The sequence below is a fragment of the Musa acuminata genome, chromosome BXJ2-3, assembly GCF_036884655.1.
Source record: "Musa acuminata AAA Group cultivar baxijiao chromosome BXJ2-3, Cavendish_Baxijiao_AAA, whole genome shotgun sequence".
In the NCBI taxonomy this organism is placed as follows: domain Eukaryota; kingdom Viridiplantae; phylum Streptophyta; class Magnoliopsida; order Zingiberales; family Musaceae; genus Musa; species Musa acuminata.
Window position 1 is genome coordinate 1,829,802 of NC_088340.1, and position 14,002 is coordinate 1,843,803.

Consider the following 14,002-nt stretch of genomic DNA (forward strand, 5'->3'; position numbering starts at 1 on the left):
ATCTCCATATCCAACTCCTGCAGTTCTAATCCAGACTGGTACAAAACTGGGGTTATACTAATTTACTATGTGAGTAAAGAGGAATGATAGGTTATATATAGACCATGTCCTGATAGAACTCCTAATTTTACTAAAACTCTTAAACCAACTTCTTCTCAAAATATAAAGTTTGCTTTAATTTCTAACATATAATGCTTCAGTCATTTTGCATCAGTTGTTTAACATGCATTCCTTGTTGCTGTTAATACTTTTTTTTAAAGTAGAATTAAGGACTTCATGCTGCCAATTTCTGGGCATTGATGTCTCACCAGAAACAATCTCAGTATGATCTGCATTTAGACATCTGTAGAAAAATTGAGATAAACTATGGCCAAGATGATTTACCTACAAAAAAATATGCTCTGTTGAGAGCTCAATTCTATTTAATCAGAGCATGTCATACTCGAAAATTTCTAAGATCTGAAGGAATTATATTCTGACGTTGTTGCAGGTATGGCTATGATCCTCAAGATTTTGCCAAGTATGTGCACCATATCAACTGAGTCATCTCCCTTCGATCACATTTCTCACTGTCGATAAGCCATGATCAAGTAGAAAGACATTGGTGCTAAATCCTTTATTTCCATTGTGCAGATACCAAGCTTATGAGCTCATCCATGGAAGGTGGGCAATGGTTGGTGCAGCTGGCTTCATCATCCAAGAGGCAGGCCTTCAACAAATTTGGTGCAAACTGTGGCCCCGAGGCTGTCTGGTACTTGAATTATGCTTATTTTTGTACTCAAAACAATCTTAATACTATTATACGCAATCAGATTAACCCATCTACATTTCGTACTGAAATCGGTGGCCTTTCGATGTGTTTGCAGACTGGTGCTCTTCTCCTGGATGGGAACACACCGAACTACTTTGGGAAGAGCATTCCAATCAATCTTGTGCTTGTTGGAGGTGCAAGGAGATCAAGAAGGGGCGGCTCGCGATGGTTGTAACTGATCCAATCGGTGACGTCATGCTGCGTTCAGGGCTCACGTCATCTTCGTATGAACGGTGTGACAATTTAAATATGTTGGGTTGGTTGAAGTTCTTGGCAGCAGGGATACCTTGATGGCGACATGGAGTTCGATCGATGGGGGTGCGTAGTTTAGGATGGTCCAGTAATCCTACTCCAATGCAGCCGTCCATGTTGACTCAAGCATGGATGGAATCGCTGCACCTGGATGGTTTCATGGGAATTAGAGCCGCTTCACCAATTGATGAATGATTGTACTTGTTTTCCTCCTCCTCTCTGTGGCTCCCTACAAATACACGCCGACCGGGCCTCGACGACCGAGCAAGCACGCACGGCGAGTAGGAGATCCTTGTTTGCCTTCTTCGATCTTTTGGGCGGGCCGAGACATGGCGGCAGCGAATTCAGTTCCTCTCATTACCGCTTACAAGATGGGCAAGTTTGATCTCTCGCACAGGTCCGTATCCTTCATTCCCCTAAAGATCCCGTTAGGAGTAGACAAAAGGTCGATTATATGGCGTGCAGTCCTTCAACCGTTTGTTTGCGATATGATGTTGAGAAAAGATAAGATCTTTTTCGTTTTTCGCCCTTGATTTCTTGCTGTCGATGTTGTTAGAGTGGTGCTAGCACCATTGACAAGGCAGAGGTCATACGGGAACGTCCCACAGCCGCATGCCATCTTGTACTACTCTCAGCGAGCCTCCAAAGGCGGTCTTCTGATAGCGGAGGCAACCGGGGTTTCAGACACCGCGCAAGGGTGAGATTCTGGAAGCCGCAAACTTGTTTCTTTAGTTCAACTGGTTCTTGGATGGTATTCTTGTGTTTGGTCATCGAAAGCATTGTTGTTGTTGTGTAAGGTACCCTTGCACGCCCGGCATTTGGACGAAAGAACAGGTGGAAGCATGGAAGCCGATTGTGAATGCAGTTCATGAAAAGGGTGGCATCTTCTTTTGCCAGATTTGGCACGTAGGAAGGGTTTCAAATCATGGTGCGTTCCCTCAACACTTCTGCCTTTGTTTTCTTGGTTTAGGCTGAAGTGAAGTAGGGTGGTAGGCTTAATTGAAACTCCTCTGACCATATGGTGGTTCTCATGCTTCAGAGACCCACTAGGTATTCGACAGAATACCGAGCATAATCTGATACCACTTGGAATTTTGGATGTTGTCCTTTCCCCTTGATAGACATGATGGCAAAAGATGGTTAAAGTATTACAACATTCCTTCATTGTGCTTATAAAGGCACTACTGGCTGATGCTTGCCAAGGTCTTGAGCTGTAGTCATCCGTGTTATATGTATTCAAGCTCATCTGATTACTTCTGTGCACCATTGCAGATTTCCAACCCAATGGGCAAGCTCCAATCTCATCTACTGACAAGCCAATTACTCCTCAAGTACGAGCAAATGGCATCGATGTTGCTATTTTTTCAACTCCAAGGCGGTTGCGGACGGAAGAGATTCCTTTGGTTGTCAATGATTTTAGAGTTGCTGCAAGAAATGCCATAGAAGCTGGTAAGAATCTTGTATCTTTATTTCATATTCACGAGTTTGTATTTGATAGGAAGTCAAGTTTATGACAAAGCTTTTGCTATTGTGCTATACCATCCACACTAGCACAAAAAGAAAACAAGAACATATATGGAGCCACAAGTCGTGCCAAGAGCTTCATACTAATAGACCTTTTGAAATCATACCTTATGTTCCAGTTGAGTATGCACTAATGATACTTTTTAGCATAAGTAATTCATGGATCATAAATGAACCTTAATGTTTGTGATGACCGACTGGTTATATAACTTATATAAAACACTAGGTATACGATTAAAATCCCTCGTACCTGTAGAGAACCCTACAGCCTAAACAACCAACATCTATGGCTTGTTCTTTTTTCTGCCCTGATTTCTTTTGTTTTTGATGGACGAATCCAAAAAAGGAAATAAGATACTATGCTACATGTCTGTAAGGCCCGTTGCCTCTGAAGCATGATCTGAGTACCTAGGACTTTCAGACTGAAGTGCAAGTCCTTGGCCACACAACCAACGATGTTTTCCTTATCTATATACGCTATTAGATTCACTGAACTGGGAGGATCACTGCCAAACAAAGTAGAAAGACAAAAGGTTTATTATTAAATTTTGGTCTCTTCCAGGCTCCAGCATAGTAGCTTAAGGCTTGATTACATTGGAAGTGTATGGACCCGATAATTGAAGGCCATGTGTTCAAAATTCCTAAAGCACCATAGTTCATGGTTCGTTGGATTCTCACTGCTCCTTAGGCACCTTACTTTTCTTATTTGTGCTCCTACTTTTTAAAGCTCCATCTGCATGATTTTTTGGAAACCTTTATTGCAGTAAGATATATATAATTTCTCTTTAAATTTCAACAAAGTATTGTGTTTTTTATAAATAGGAAGCGGCTTTCACCTTTTAATTTGAAAGAACAAAATATTGAAAAACTTTAAGCAGGGGCACATGATGATTCTATTATCATTTTATTAGAAAACTTTTGATTAACCGGAGGTAGCACATTTTCTTGGTGTATAGGTTTTGATGGAGTCGAGATTCATGGAGCCCATGGATATTTAATTGATCAATTCTTAAAAGACCAAGTGAATGATCGTACAGACAGGTATGGCGGAAGCTTAGAGAATCGTTGCCGCTTTGCTTTAGAAATAGTTGAAGCTGTGGTTGATGAAATTGGAGCTGACAGAGTTGGAATAAGACTTTCTCCCTATGCAAACTATATGCAATCAGGAGATTCAAACCCTGAGGCTCTTGGATTATACATGGCCAATGCTCTGAACAAATATGGGATTTCATACCTTCACATGGTGGAGCCTAGGATGATAAATGTAGGAGAAAAAGTTGAAGTTCCTCACAGTCTTCTTCCTATGAGGAAAGCATTTAAGGGAACATTCATTGTCGTCGGGGGCTATGATAGGGAAGAAGGTAACACTGCCATCGCTAGTGGTTATGCAGATCTAGTTGCTTATGGGCGCCTATTTTTAGCTAACCCTGACCTGCCTCGAAGATTTGAGTTGAACGCTCCACTTAACAAGTATAACAGGGAGACTTTCTACATTCAGGATCCAGTTGTTGGGTATACAGATTACCCATTTCTTGATTCTGATTCGTAGATTACCAAAGTATGTACTGAGTTTATACTCCTTTAGTATCATGGAACTTAAGATTTGGGTGCTACAATAGAAATTTAAGGTTCAAATTTGTCTTTTGAATTATTCACTTTGTCAAGAAACAAATGTGGATTCAAGGAGTGTGATGCCTATAAATTGTTCTTCATTTCTTAATCAAGAACAATATTTAATGCTGCAGGTAAACTTTAGACTCTGTGGAGCTTAATTCATCATCTACCGCTGGGCTCTACTTGTCAATTCATGTTGATCTCACATGTCCTCAGGCCTCATTAAGCATGATCCAAGTCAATGCCAAAAAATTAAAAAAGGTCTTCAGAGGTCCCAAGTTAGTAGAAATATGTCCCTTTTCTTTTTTCTGTTTGGGAAAAAAAATCGTATTTCAATTTTTCACAAGATTAAGGTTAACAACATCCATTATCATTGATTTTATGTCATATTATCTAATTTGTTTTCATTTTGCATCTTGTCTTCAACAGAAATTGACTCAGTTGTTATTGTATGAATATATATATATATATACATCTCTTTCTAAATTTTACTTGGGAAGTGTCCTATAGAATTCTCTAACAATGTTCTTTTTTTTTTATACCTAGAATATTCTCCTTCTCCCATGAATCGGCCCATTGGATGAATCTATCTTGTTATAATATTTTTAATTATATTATAATATTTTTAATAATATCAAATAATATTATAATTTAGTAAAAATACTATAGCACAAAGTTTTTATATAATTAATTTTTATTAAAATATAATATTTATAGTGTTCTCATGTTGTGTTATAGTGTTTTCTACAATATCAAGAAAATATTAGAAATATAATTATATTATTGAAAGCATCGCAAGACAGTATAAAAATATTATGATCGGACCACACTATAGATGTCCATTAAAAAAAGGGAAGAAATGATATTTTATGTATTAGGGAAAAAAGAATGTTGTTTGGGAATTATAGAGGATACTTGCAAGGAAAAATCTAAAAACAAAGGTTCTTTTATAATTTACCAATTAAATAAATAGAACACTATTTAATAAAAATGTTTTAAAACTATTTGTCAAACTATAAGAATATAAAAAAAATTAAATTTTAAGGTATGAGATAACACAACCTATATTTTGATCCCAAATCAAGAAGATCAACACTAATTATTTATGTAAAATTTGCATGGATACATCATTAAAAAAAATCTTGGGTTATCTTCTCTCCTCTCATCATCTGTCGTTTTTAGTAGAGAAAGATTTCGTACTTGTTACCAAGGTCCGTCATACCGTACCGTATCGGAGTTTTGACCCGGGCTCGATACGGTACGGTACCGGTGTACCGGGTGGTACACCAGGGCGTACCGAGCGGTATTCCATGGTATACTGATATTTTTATATTATTTTTGTATACTGTAGTAGTGCTACAGTGTAGTACTGTAGCAGTGCTACTGTGTAGTACTGTAGCGGTACCGGGCTGTCCGCGTACCGAATACCTATCGGATCGGTACGTACCGCCCGATACGGACGGTACGCTTTGGTACGACAGATACCGCTTGTTACAATTGGATTTTTGACCGACTAGGGAAGAGAACATGTCGCTTCTAAAAAGATTTTGGATTAGATAGAAATGATTAATTTGCTTAGTTCTATTCTTGAAATGAAAAATCTTGTCATTGTTGATAATATGGGTGATGAATTTGGAAACTCTCTTTCAGTGCTAAAAAGAATTAATAGAAATATGCTCTTGAATCCTAATTTATGGAACATAGCAACGAAGACCATATTCGATTTTGATATTGAATTTAAAAATTTTATAAGTTAGTTTTGAGATGAATAATATTTTATTGATCTGAATATTGGATAGTTCAAAAATAATATTAAAAAAAAATTATGTTGTCAAAATGAAAATATTGAGATGGATTCATGGAATTACTAGGAAAGATAGAAAAATATTTTTATTCGTAAACAATTATGTATCACTTCAATAAAAGATATAAGAGAAAATCATTTAAGATGATATGAGCTATGCTTATGGGATGTTTGAATATAGTAATATAAATTTTTTAAATAATTAATATTAATAGTATGATGAGAGATAAAGGAATACCTAAGAAGACTTTAATAGAAACTATAAAATTGAATCATACAAATATACCGTGTGAGTATATAACGGTATGAGAAAATAGACAGGAAGAGAAAGAAAAAGAGAATGAGAAGATGATAAAAGACGAGGAGGAGGTGATAGAGGAAAATGAGATGGTGACAAAAAAAGAGAAAATGAGAAGTCTTAAAACTTATATTTTTTAAAAATTAATATTTGAACTGGATAACTCAAAACAAGGATAGTCCGTATTCCGACTAATAAATACTAATCAAATCATATCGAATCATTTTTGCATTCCTTAAAACATAAAACATAGACCTCACCTCATTGCCATGACTGCATCGGTACGATTCTATCGGTTTTTGCATCTCCTTGAAACATAGACCTCATTGCCATGGCTGCATTGGTAGAAAACAGTTCTTGTACAGGATTTACCTGATGTACCAAAAATATTTACTGTAGAAGCAGTTGACAGCCTCAGCATTAGTAAATCCATATGAGAAATAAAAAGTTACCTTCCATGGTTACTGTGTTCTGATGATGATACTCAAAACATACAACTCCCAAATTATTTTGAGGCCACGTCATCGGAATCAAGAAAATAACTTGTGGCTAATAACAAATCAGCATAAATTTAACATGACAGATAGTTATCGTTTGCCTGTTGGAGCTCACACTAATTTAACCTGGCCAATTAATGGTCTGTCATAAGCAATCACAAACAACAAAGAGAATGACTGCAATTTTTTACAGAATATATAAGAGAATTCCATAATGTTGTTGAAGCTTCCTACTTTCTCTTGCATAATGATGCAACATAATCACATACAATGAAAGTTATTCCATGTTGTAGACATTTTACATACCCTTCATGGAACTGCAAGTATTCAAATGTTGGATAATTGAGCTAGCAATAATGGATTCTCAAGTGAAACAGGAAGGGAAAAAAAAAGAGGAGTTGGAGACTTATAAGATATAAAGACAGAAAAATCAGGAACCGTAGAGCCTAACACCACCAACTGGTCGAGCGTCACCAACGGACGTGGACTGAACATGACCATGAGGTGCAGCACAAAAGCAAATGAGAAAACGAATCAATAACCCAGTTCCCAAGTTATCAAACTTTCGGACATTATCCATCTTTGATGTTCCCATCCTGCTTCTCCATGCCATATCTGGAGTCTGCCACAGAAAGGTGGATAAGGAGACCAAGCATGATCATATGACCAAGTGTTAGGAAGAGTAGATGAAAATTCAAATGTGAAGAGGGTTTGTGACTGGGTCAGGTCCAGCATCCATGTCATTGTGCTTCAAGGAGAGATTGGCAAATTGGGAATCAAGGTCTGTACTCCTCCTGTGTCCATGTAAGGGAGCCGCCTGATGTTGCTGATAAAATATTCGAAGGTGAGCAACCTCTTGTTCTAGCATCTCTTGCTGGACTGCATTGTACCAAATAAACTTAAGTTTGAAAGTTCATGATATTATTCTGGAAAATTGTGCACTTCAGTGAAAAATTTTGTAAAAGAATTGGAAAATTAATCTTCATGAAAAAAAAAAATTTAGGATGAATATTTTTCAAAATAAGATTCCACTAGGTTAAAATAGATAATGTTTCCCAGCTGGAGACTTAGGACAGCCAGTGTATTTTGAAGTGCATTCACCAAGAATTTCACATCAGCATATATGTTAAAAGCACCAAGGTCAGACAGCCTAAAGTGGTTGTTAAAATTTGGGGATTGGTTGTAGCAGAGTGAGTTTATGACCCACTAACTATGCTAGTATCATTTTGTGAAATTGGTGAAATGGGTGAAATCATAGGTATTCTTTTAACTGGTGCAAATGCTAGATTAGTCCCAAACCTATTAGATGCTTACAGCGTTTAAAAAGCTGCTCCTGGGATAGACTGTCAAGACGCTGCTTCAACGCTTTGTTCTCTAAGTTCAAAATAAGATTTTGTCGATCCAGAAACTCCAGTTCAGCTGAAATCCCTGAGCCTTCTGCCTATGAAAACATGAAGCGAACAAAATTATTATGAGATTCTTCAAAGTCTCCTTTTCCAAAAATAAGGCTTGCTAAGATCATTTTGGCCCGGGTGATCTCCCAAGACTTGCCTGTAAGGCTTGAACATTTCTCTCTAGCTCTGCAATGTACTGAAGCTTCCGAACCCGAGAGCGCCGAGCAAACTGCCTGGGATAATACAAAGGATTGTGCATGTAATTAGAAAATGGAACATACTCATCAACTTCATAGACTTCATAGACCTAATTTGACTCTTGCTAATGTTTGAAATGTAGAAAATCAAAATTGAAACAAACCTAACATCTAAGTGAAGCAGCACAATGAATGTGTTTCATCCAGGAGTGATCCAGTGTCCTTAAATTGTTAAATGACACATTGAAAAAGTAAGTTTCAACACCATAGCACACTGCAGTTATGATTATTCACCTGTTGTAAAAAGAAATTCCAGCCTTTTATTGCTACATATCCATTTTAAAAAAAAACATTGCTTAATTGTGCATACCAATTGTCAGATTGCCTGATCTTTTATCCATTTCCTTCAGTTTGCTTTACAGCAAATATGAAGAAGGCATATACAATTCTAATCATTGAAGTCGATTATGGATACATGTAAAGGATGCATACCATGGATGTCAAGCACGATAGGAATCAGAGGCGCAGGAAATAATAAGGTCCACAGGAATAAGCATTTATTTTTGTTAACTGACAAAAACTTTGAACAGACAAGGACTGATAAAGCTTCTGACTTGATGATGTTCATTTAGATGAACAACATTCTAGAATATTTTACAACCAACTCTCAAAAGATGTCACGACTTATGTATTTTACATAGAACTGTTGGCAATGTCTTTCTAAGGGCATAAATGACACAAAATCTAAAATAACAGCCATCTCTATAGTTTCTGCAATTTGTTAGCCTCACCTAATGCATGTAACTAACATTTACAAAAGAATTGCCACCTAAGTTAACAAAACCACCCTAAACTAGCAAAGATACACAAACCAGGGTTTGGCGTGTTGACCTGTACCACACGTATAGGTGGTACATACCAGTCTAACAGGATACCGACATGTGGACCTCCCTCTACCGGGCGGTACTGTCACATAACCCCATATCAGGTGATACGGGGTCTGTACCGGACAGTAACTATCGAAATCCGATAGTTACCGACCTTTATCGAGGTAACGGTCAAATTTCGATCATTACCGATCAAGGGCTAAGATTGCCCTATTTCAAATGGTCTGATTGACCATTTGAGGCTTAGAAAATGTTTTTAAACCCTTTCCACCTCCCTCTTTGAGCTTATTTCACTTTCTCAATCTCTTCAACTCTCAAACTCTTTTTCACTCACATCGCTCTCTCATTCTCATATTTTTATTCTCCTAAACTCAACAAAGTTATATATGGATTGGATCAAATATATGAGGCTAATTTAGGAAGATTAAAAGGAAAAACATTCTACTCAAGAGATATGTATTTTCCTTCTAGATTTTTATTGATTTATAAGATGCTTAAGCATATTCTATGTGGTGTATAACTTAATGTCTAATATGTTGTTTGATATATTTTTGATGGTAGAATAGTGTTAATTAGGGAGTAGTTAAGGTCTTTAATGTTGTAATTAATATATTTATTATTGATTTTTTTTTTAATTAAACACTTAATAGGTTAAATCTTTATATTTCATACATATTAAGGTGATTTATATGTTTGTGATAGTATAACATATTTATAGAAATGATACAATTCAAATCATTTCTTTGATTCAGTAGTAACGAAAGGACGATTTGGAACATGTCACAAAATTACTCCTCAAAGCCTAAAAAAAATGTTACTATTCTTTCCTAATTTACATTATTTTTACTAAAATTATACTAAATTTATATTTATTTCCAACTTAAAAACCCTAATCTTAATTTTTTTATTTTTCAAGTATTTTTTGAGCTATTTTCGATGATTTTGGGTGTAACGTTGGTATGCTCCTGCATGCCGTCGGTACACCTTGGTACGTACCATACCGACGCTTGGTCGGTACACCAATATGAATCGAAAATGCAAATCTTGACACAAACTACTGGAATCCAGTAAAAGGTTTCACTAGTAATGCTTATTTGCATTTCACAGTGTAAAAGATGAAATTTACAATGCTAGCATTCATCTACTTTCAAAGTCATCAACCTTTTCGGCAACATAGAAGACAACATGCACCAGGCACATTGGCCACATAGGAATGGTGTAGAATCTAGATTAAAGGATATAAGAATGCAAGATGTTACTTCATCTAACCTGAGAAACTTTAAATAAATAATAACACAACTTTTGGAAATGACATATATTTCTGATCTAATTGTATGAAGAAAACATGGAATTAGTAGTGCACTAATTTAGTTTACAGTATCCAAGAGAAAACCCACTGGTACTTTCAATTAATTGTACAGACAGCCTCAGTTCATAATTCTTTCATATGATAAGAGGAGCATTTGTCATAGATATGAAAGCCTTTTAGCAGTCTCACTACTATCAATCACGTCACAAATTTAATCAGAGTTGATATGGAGTCAACAGCACTATGTTAATCAAAGAAAAATAGGTTACACTAGCAAATTATATTTTGCCATCTTCTGCAATAAAAAAGAACAAATTAATAAATTATAAACAAGGAGTTAACCAAAATAGTGCAATACATTGATATCCACCGGTTGATTGTTTAAGTGATGACAAATATCATAAATTTGAAAAAGAACCATATCTGAAAATGTCCAAAGTCTATTTCTATTGTACAATACAAATGATGCCATGAGATACAAAGATGAGGGTGGCCTGAGCCATTATATTGAGCTTAACTGAGAAGATAAGTGTGATGTGACACTGCTAGGAGAAATCAAGGATTCAAATCTAGGTCCGATACAGGTTTCGGTAATCTAACCTAATGGACCCCTATGGTATGGATATACTGAGTGGTATATAAACCTATACTTGCAGTATCACCCAAAAAAGATAATAAAATAACAACAGTCCCTGATCAGACCAGTAAATAGTGGTCAAGAGTCAAGACATACTGTCTCAACTGTTATTTGAAACCATGGGAGAATTTGTTCTAGACAATGAAAGAGTAGAGAAGCTTACAAAAAATTGTTATCGCCTTCACATAAAAGGATCCCCACCAAGAAATGTACATTTTTGGACAAACACAGAGAAACAAATGAAGCAACAAGAAGGAAGAATAACAACTCACATTAAAGAAGATTTTTAGCAATAGAGTATCTTGAACACATCAGAATGCTGCGGCATTTTTTATTGATCTCAGAATTCACATTAGGTATCTCTAAAACTGGCTTCCGCAAATTTAGATCACTGGTATACAGTAACGAATTTCTGAGTTTGTAAGAAGTGTTATATCTCAAAAAATCCACCACATGTTTGTGGTTATAACATGATGATATTTTTGTTTAGGGAAAAGAATATGAATATATAAAAATTTGACACTTGTGATTTTAATTTACTGATGTCAACATAATAAGTCTACACAAGAAGGATGTTCATCAACTACCTGTTAACCAAAACTTATACATTTTATGTAAGAATATTAAAAAAAAGTGCAAACTAGTAATTTACAACAGAAGTCCTCAGAATTTAATACAAAGCTTAGCAGTAGCATACATTTTCTTCTAGTTGATCATTGATGCCACAAGATTTGATGCCTATTTAAACTTTTACCATCCATGTTATGGAAACTTGCAATGTGCAATGCAGAAACAAAAACTGGATAAAACACTATTGAATGTTGTCAAGACATCAACATGAAACTTACTGTTTAGCACTCCTTGGATCAGCTGCATACTGCTTAGAGAAGGAATCTTCCTTGTCTGAGGGGCATTTTGGATAGTTGGAAGATCCCTGCTGGTCTTTCTTCTCATCACTATCAGATGGCACTACATTGCGTTCTCTTGGAACAGGGTATGCTCTACTATGCACAATCTTATTCTTTCCCAGTGTAATATTGCCCATAGTTGTTGTAGATTCACACTCTCTATGTTGCGGCCTCCCAGATGAATTGTTCTCCACATAGTATGGATAATGATTTATGTCTCTTTGGTTATCAAGTTCATTCAACCCCCATGGACATAGTGTGGCAACACTGCTCTGCCCGCAGCCCTCCAAGGCTAGGTTAGTGATGCCAGAAGATACCTTAGCCCCATTCAGATATGCAAAAGAATCACTAGATGAGCGACGATGAGATCCTCTCTTCACAGGACTCTCAGGTTCATTAAGCAAATCATCAAGCCAAGGAGGTTGCTCATCAATAAGAAAACTCTCCGATGAAGTGCGCCGATGGTTTGCATTAGGAATGCCCCTTGATCCTGTGGCTCCATGGTCATCATAAAAAGGGGATAGGGTTGGAACGGGGCATTTTGGAGGAAGAAAGGATTGTTTTCCGATAGGCACTAAACTCCTGAAGCTAGTATTTGCCATGCGTCGTCTATCACAACCCCAAGCTTGAAAATTTCAGCAGATTATAAAAAAATTCAAACGAAATGGAAAATGAAATTGAAATTGACAAGCTATGCTGTGCATATTGATATAATTGAGTGATCAACACCACCGATCATATTTTCATGCACCTGAATGAAAGAAGAGACGATTTTATAACATGATCAGTAATTGGAACTATATTAACGCATTTAGATCTCACCCGCTAGTGAATAGACATCGAAAATAAGTATATAGTATAGAGATTGACATGATTTTTCACTGAAGCCAATAAATACTTCACAAATTTCTTACAACATACGGGTTTTAGCATAAACATGCCTACAAAATCAAATTCCACGATATTATGTTTTACATCGTGAACCGCAAACATAATTTTCCTCCAAAAAAAAAAAAAAAAATCTAATCTAACAGTAGCTAACGTCGAAGATCAGGGAAAACTCGTCACCATCGCATATAAGCCATAGTTCTTCTCTTAGATCCAACAGAACAAGAAAAGGCACGACAGAACAAATATCGGGATCAGAAGAATCCGGAACGAAACCGACCGAATTGAATAAAGAACAAGAAGAAGAAGTCGAACAGGCCAAAGCTTACTGATCCGGCACGAATCCTTCATTCTCTCCCATCCGAATCCCCCGGATCAAACCCTAAAAGAGGTATTATTACGGTTCGAGGCCAGGTGAAGAGCTCAAAGAAAGGGAGGAAGCCGAAGTAAAACGACGATAAGAATCCCCGACCCACCGAACCCGACAAAGCGCAAAACAGAACGACGACCACGCGCATCGGGTGCGCTTACCGCCCTCACACCCCCCTGCGGGCCCACTTGTTGTGCAGTGCGGGCCGTCTGATGTAAGTATCCGACGGTCGAGAAAGGGGCTGATGAAGGCGGTGACAGCTGCGGCCACCTGGTGCTCAACTGTCGGGGGAACGTGTCCGCGCCACCCTGCGTACCTTCCGATGTGTTGCTTGCAACTACTTAGCACCAGCCTTTCGACAGCCCAACTTGAGTGAGACAACCATTGGGATTTGTGTTTCTTAGAGATATTTATGTCTATCCAATCCATTTTTAGAGATTTTTGTGCCACGGATAGATTCACACCTTACAAATCCATGCGATCGGGTAGAATGTTTGTCTTTTACAAAGTCTAAAAATATTATGAATGATTTTTCTAGATTAAATTATCCATGTTATAATAAAAATATTATAAAATTTACTTAAAAATACTATAAAGCATATTTCAAAACAC

At 36.8% G+C, this 14,002-nt stretch overlaps 2 protein-coding genes across 5 annotated transcripts; one reads left to right on the forward strand and one right to left on the reverse strand.

The window, feature by feature from the left end:
• Nucleotides 1–963: 963 nt before the first annotated feature.
• Nucleotides 964–4,238, forward strand: LOC103977085 (putative 12-oxophytodienoate reductase 11). Its single transcript, XM_009392502.3, has 5 exons — nt 964–1,460; nt 1,620–1,760; nt 1,861–1,991; nt 2,336–2,512; nt 3,544–4,238. The coding sequence occupies exons 1-5, from the start codon at nt 1,255–1,257 to the stop codon at nt 4,134–4,136; spliced, it is 1,248 nt and encodes a 415-aa protein (XP_009390777.2). The 5' UTR covers nt 964–1,254; the 3' UTR covers nt 4,137–4,238.
• A 2,736-nt stretch (nt 4,239–6,974) lies between these two features.
• Nucleotides 6,975–13,706, reverse strand: LOC135586745 (uncharacterized protein At4g06598-like). 4 transcript variants are annotated; one of them, XM_065098113.1, is made up of 5 exons: nt 13,350–13,706; nt 12,073–12,757; nt 8,348–8,427; nt 8,115–8,237; nt 6,975–7,679 (listed from the first exon to the last, which is right to left on the reverse strand). In XM_065098113.1, exons 1-5 carry the CDS (start codon nt 13,369–13,371, stop codon nt 7,495–7,497), a joined length of 1,095 nt encoding a protein of 364 aa, XP_064954185.1. In that variant the 5' UTR covers nt 13,372–13,706; the 3' UTR covers nt 6,975–7,494. The 4 variants fall into 4 exon arrangements, with proteins under 4 accessions (XP_064954185.1, XP_064954186.1, XP_064954187.1 ...); XM_065098114.1 differs by having other exon boundaries at nt 12,073–12,741; nt 13,350–13,699; XM_065098115.1 differs by having other exon boundaries at nt 12,073–12,883; nt 13,350–13,501.
• Nucleotides 13,707–14,002: the final 296 nt, after the last annotated feature.

What these genes read in the sequence shown, in the direction of transcription:
- LOC103977085 (XM_009392502.3), top strand. Translation starts at nt 1,255, where the DNA reads ATGATTGTACTTGTTTTCCTCCTCCTCTCTGTGGCTCCCTACAAATAC. An exon ending in AAGTTTGATCTCTCGCACAG is followed by an intron (nt 1,461 to 1,619) that starts GTCCGTATCCTT and finishes CGATGTTGTTAG; the next exon opens with AGTGGTGCTAGCACCATTGA. An exon ending in AAGAAATGCCATAGAAGCTG is followed by an intron (nt 2,513 to 3,543) that starts GTAAGAATCTTG and finishes CTTGGTGTATAG; the next exon opens with GTTTTGATGGAGTCGAGATT.
- LOC135586745 (XM_065098113.1), bottom strand. Translation starts at nt 13,371, where the DNA reads ATGAAGGATTCGTGCCGGATCA. An exon ending in GAAGGATTCGTGCCGGATCA is followed by an intron (nt 12,758 to 13,349) that starts GTAAGCTTTGGC and finishes GAAATTTTCAAG; the next exon opens with CTTGGGGTTGTGATAGACGA. An exon ending in GATCCAAGGAGTGCTAAACA is followed by an intron (nt 8,428 to 12,072) that starts GTAAGTTTCATG and finishes GTATTATCCCAG; the next exon opens with GCAGTTTGCTCGGCGCTCTC.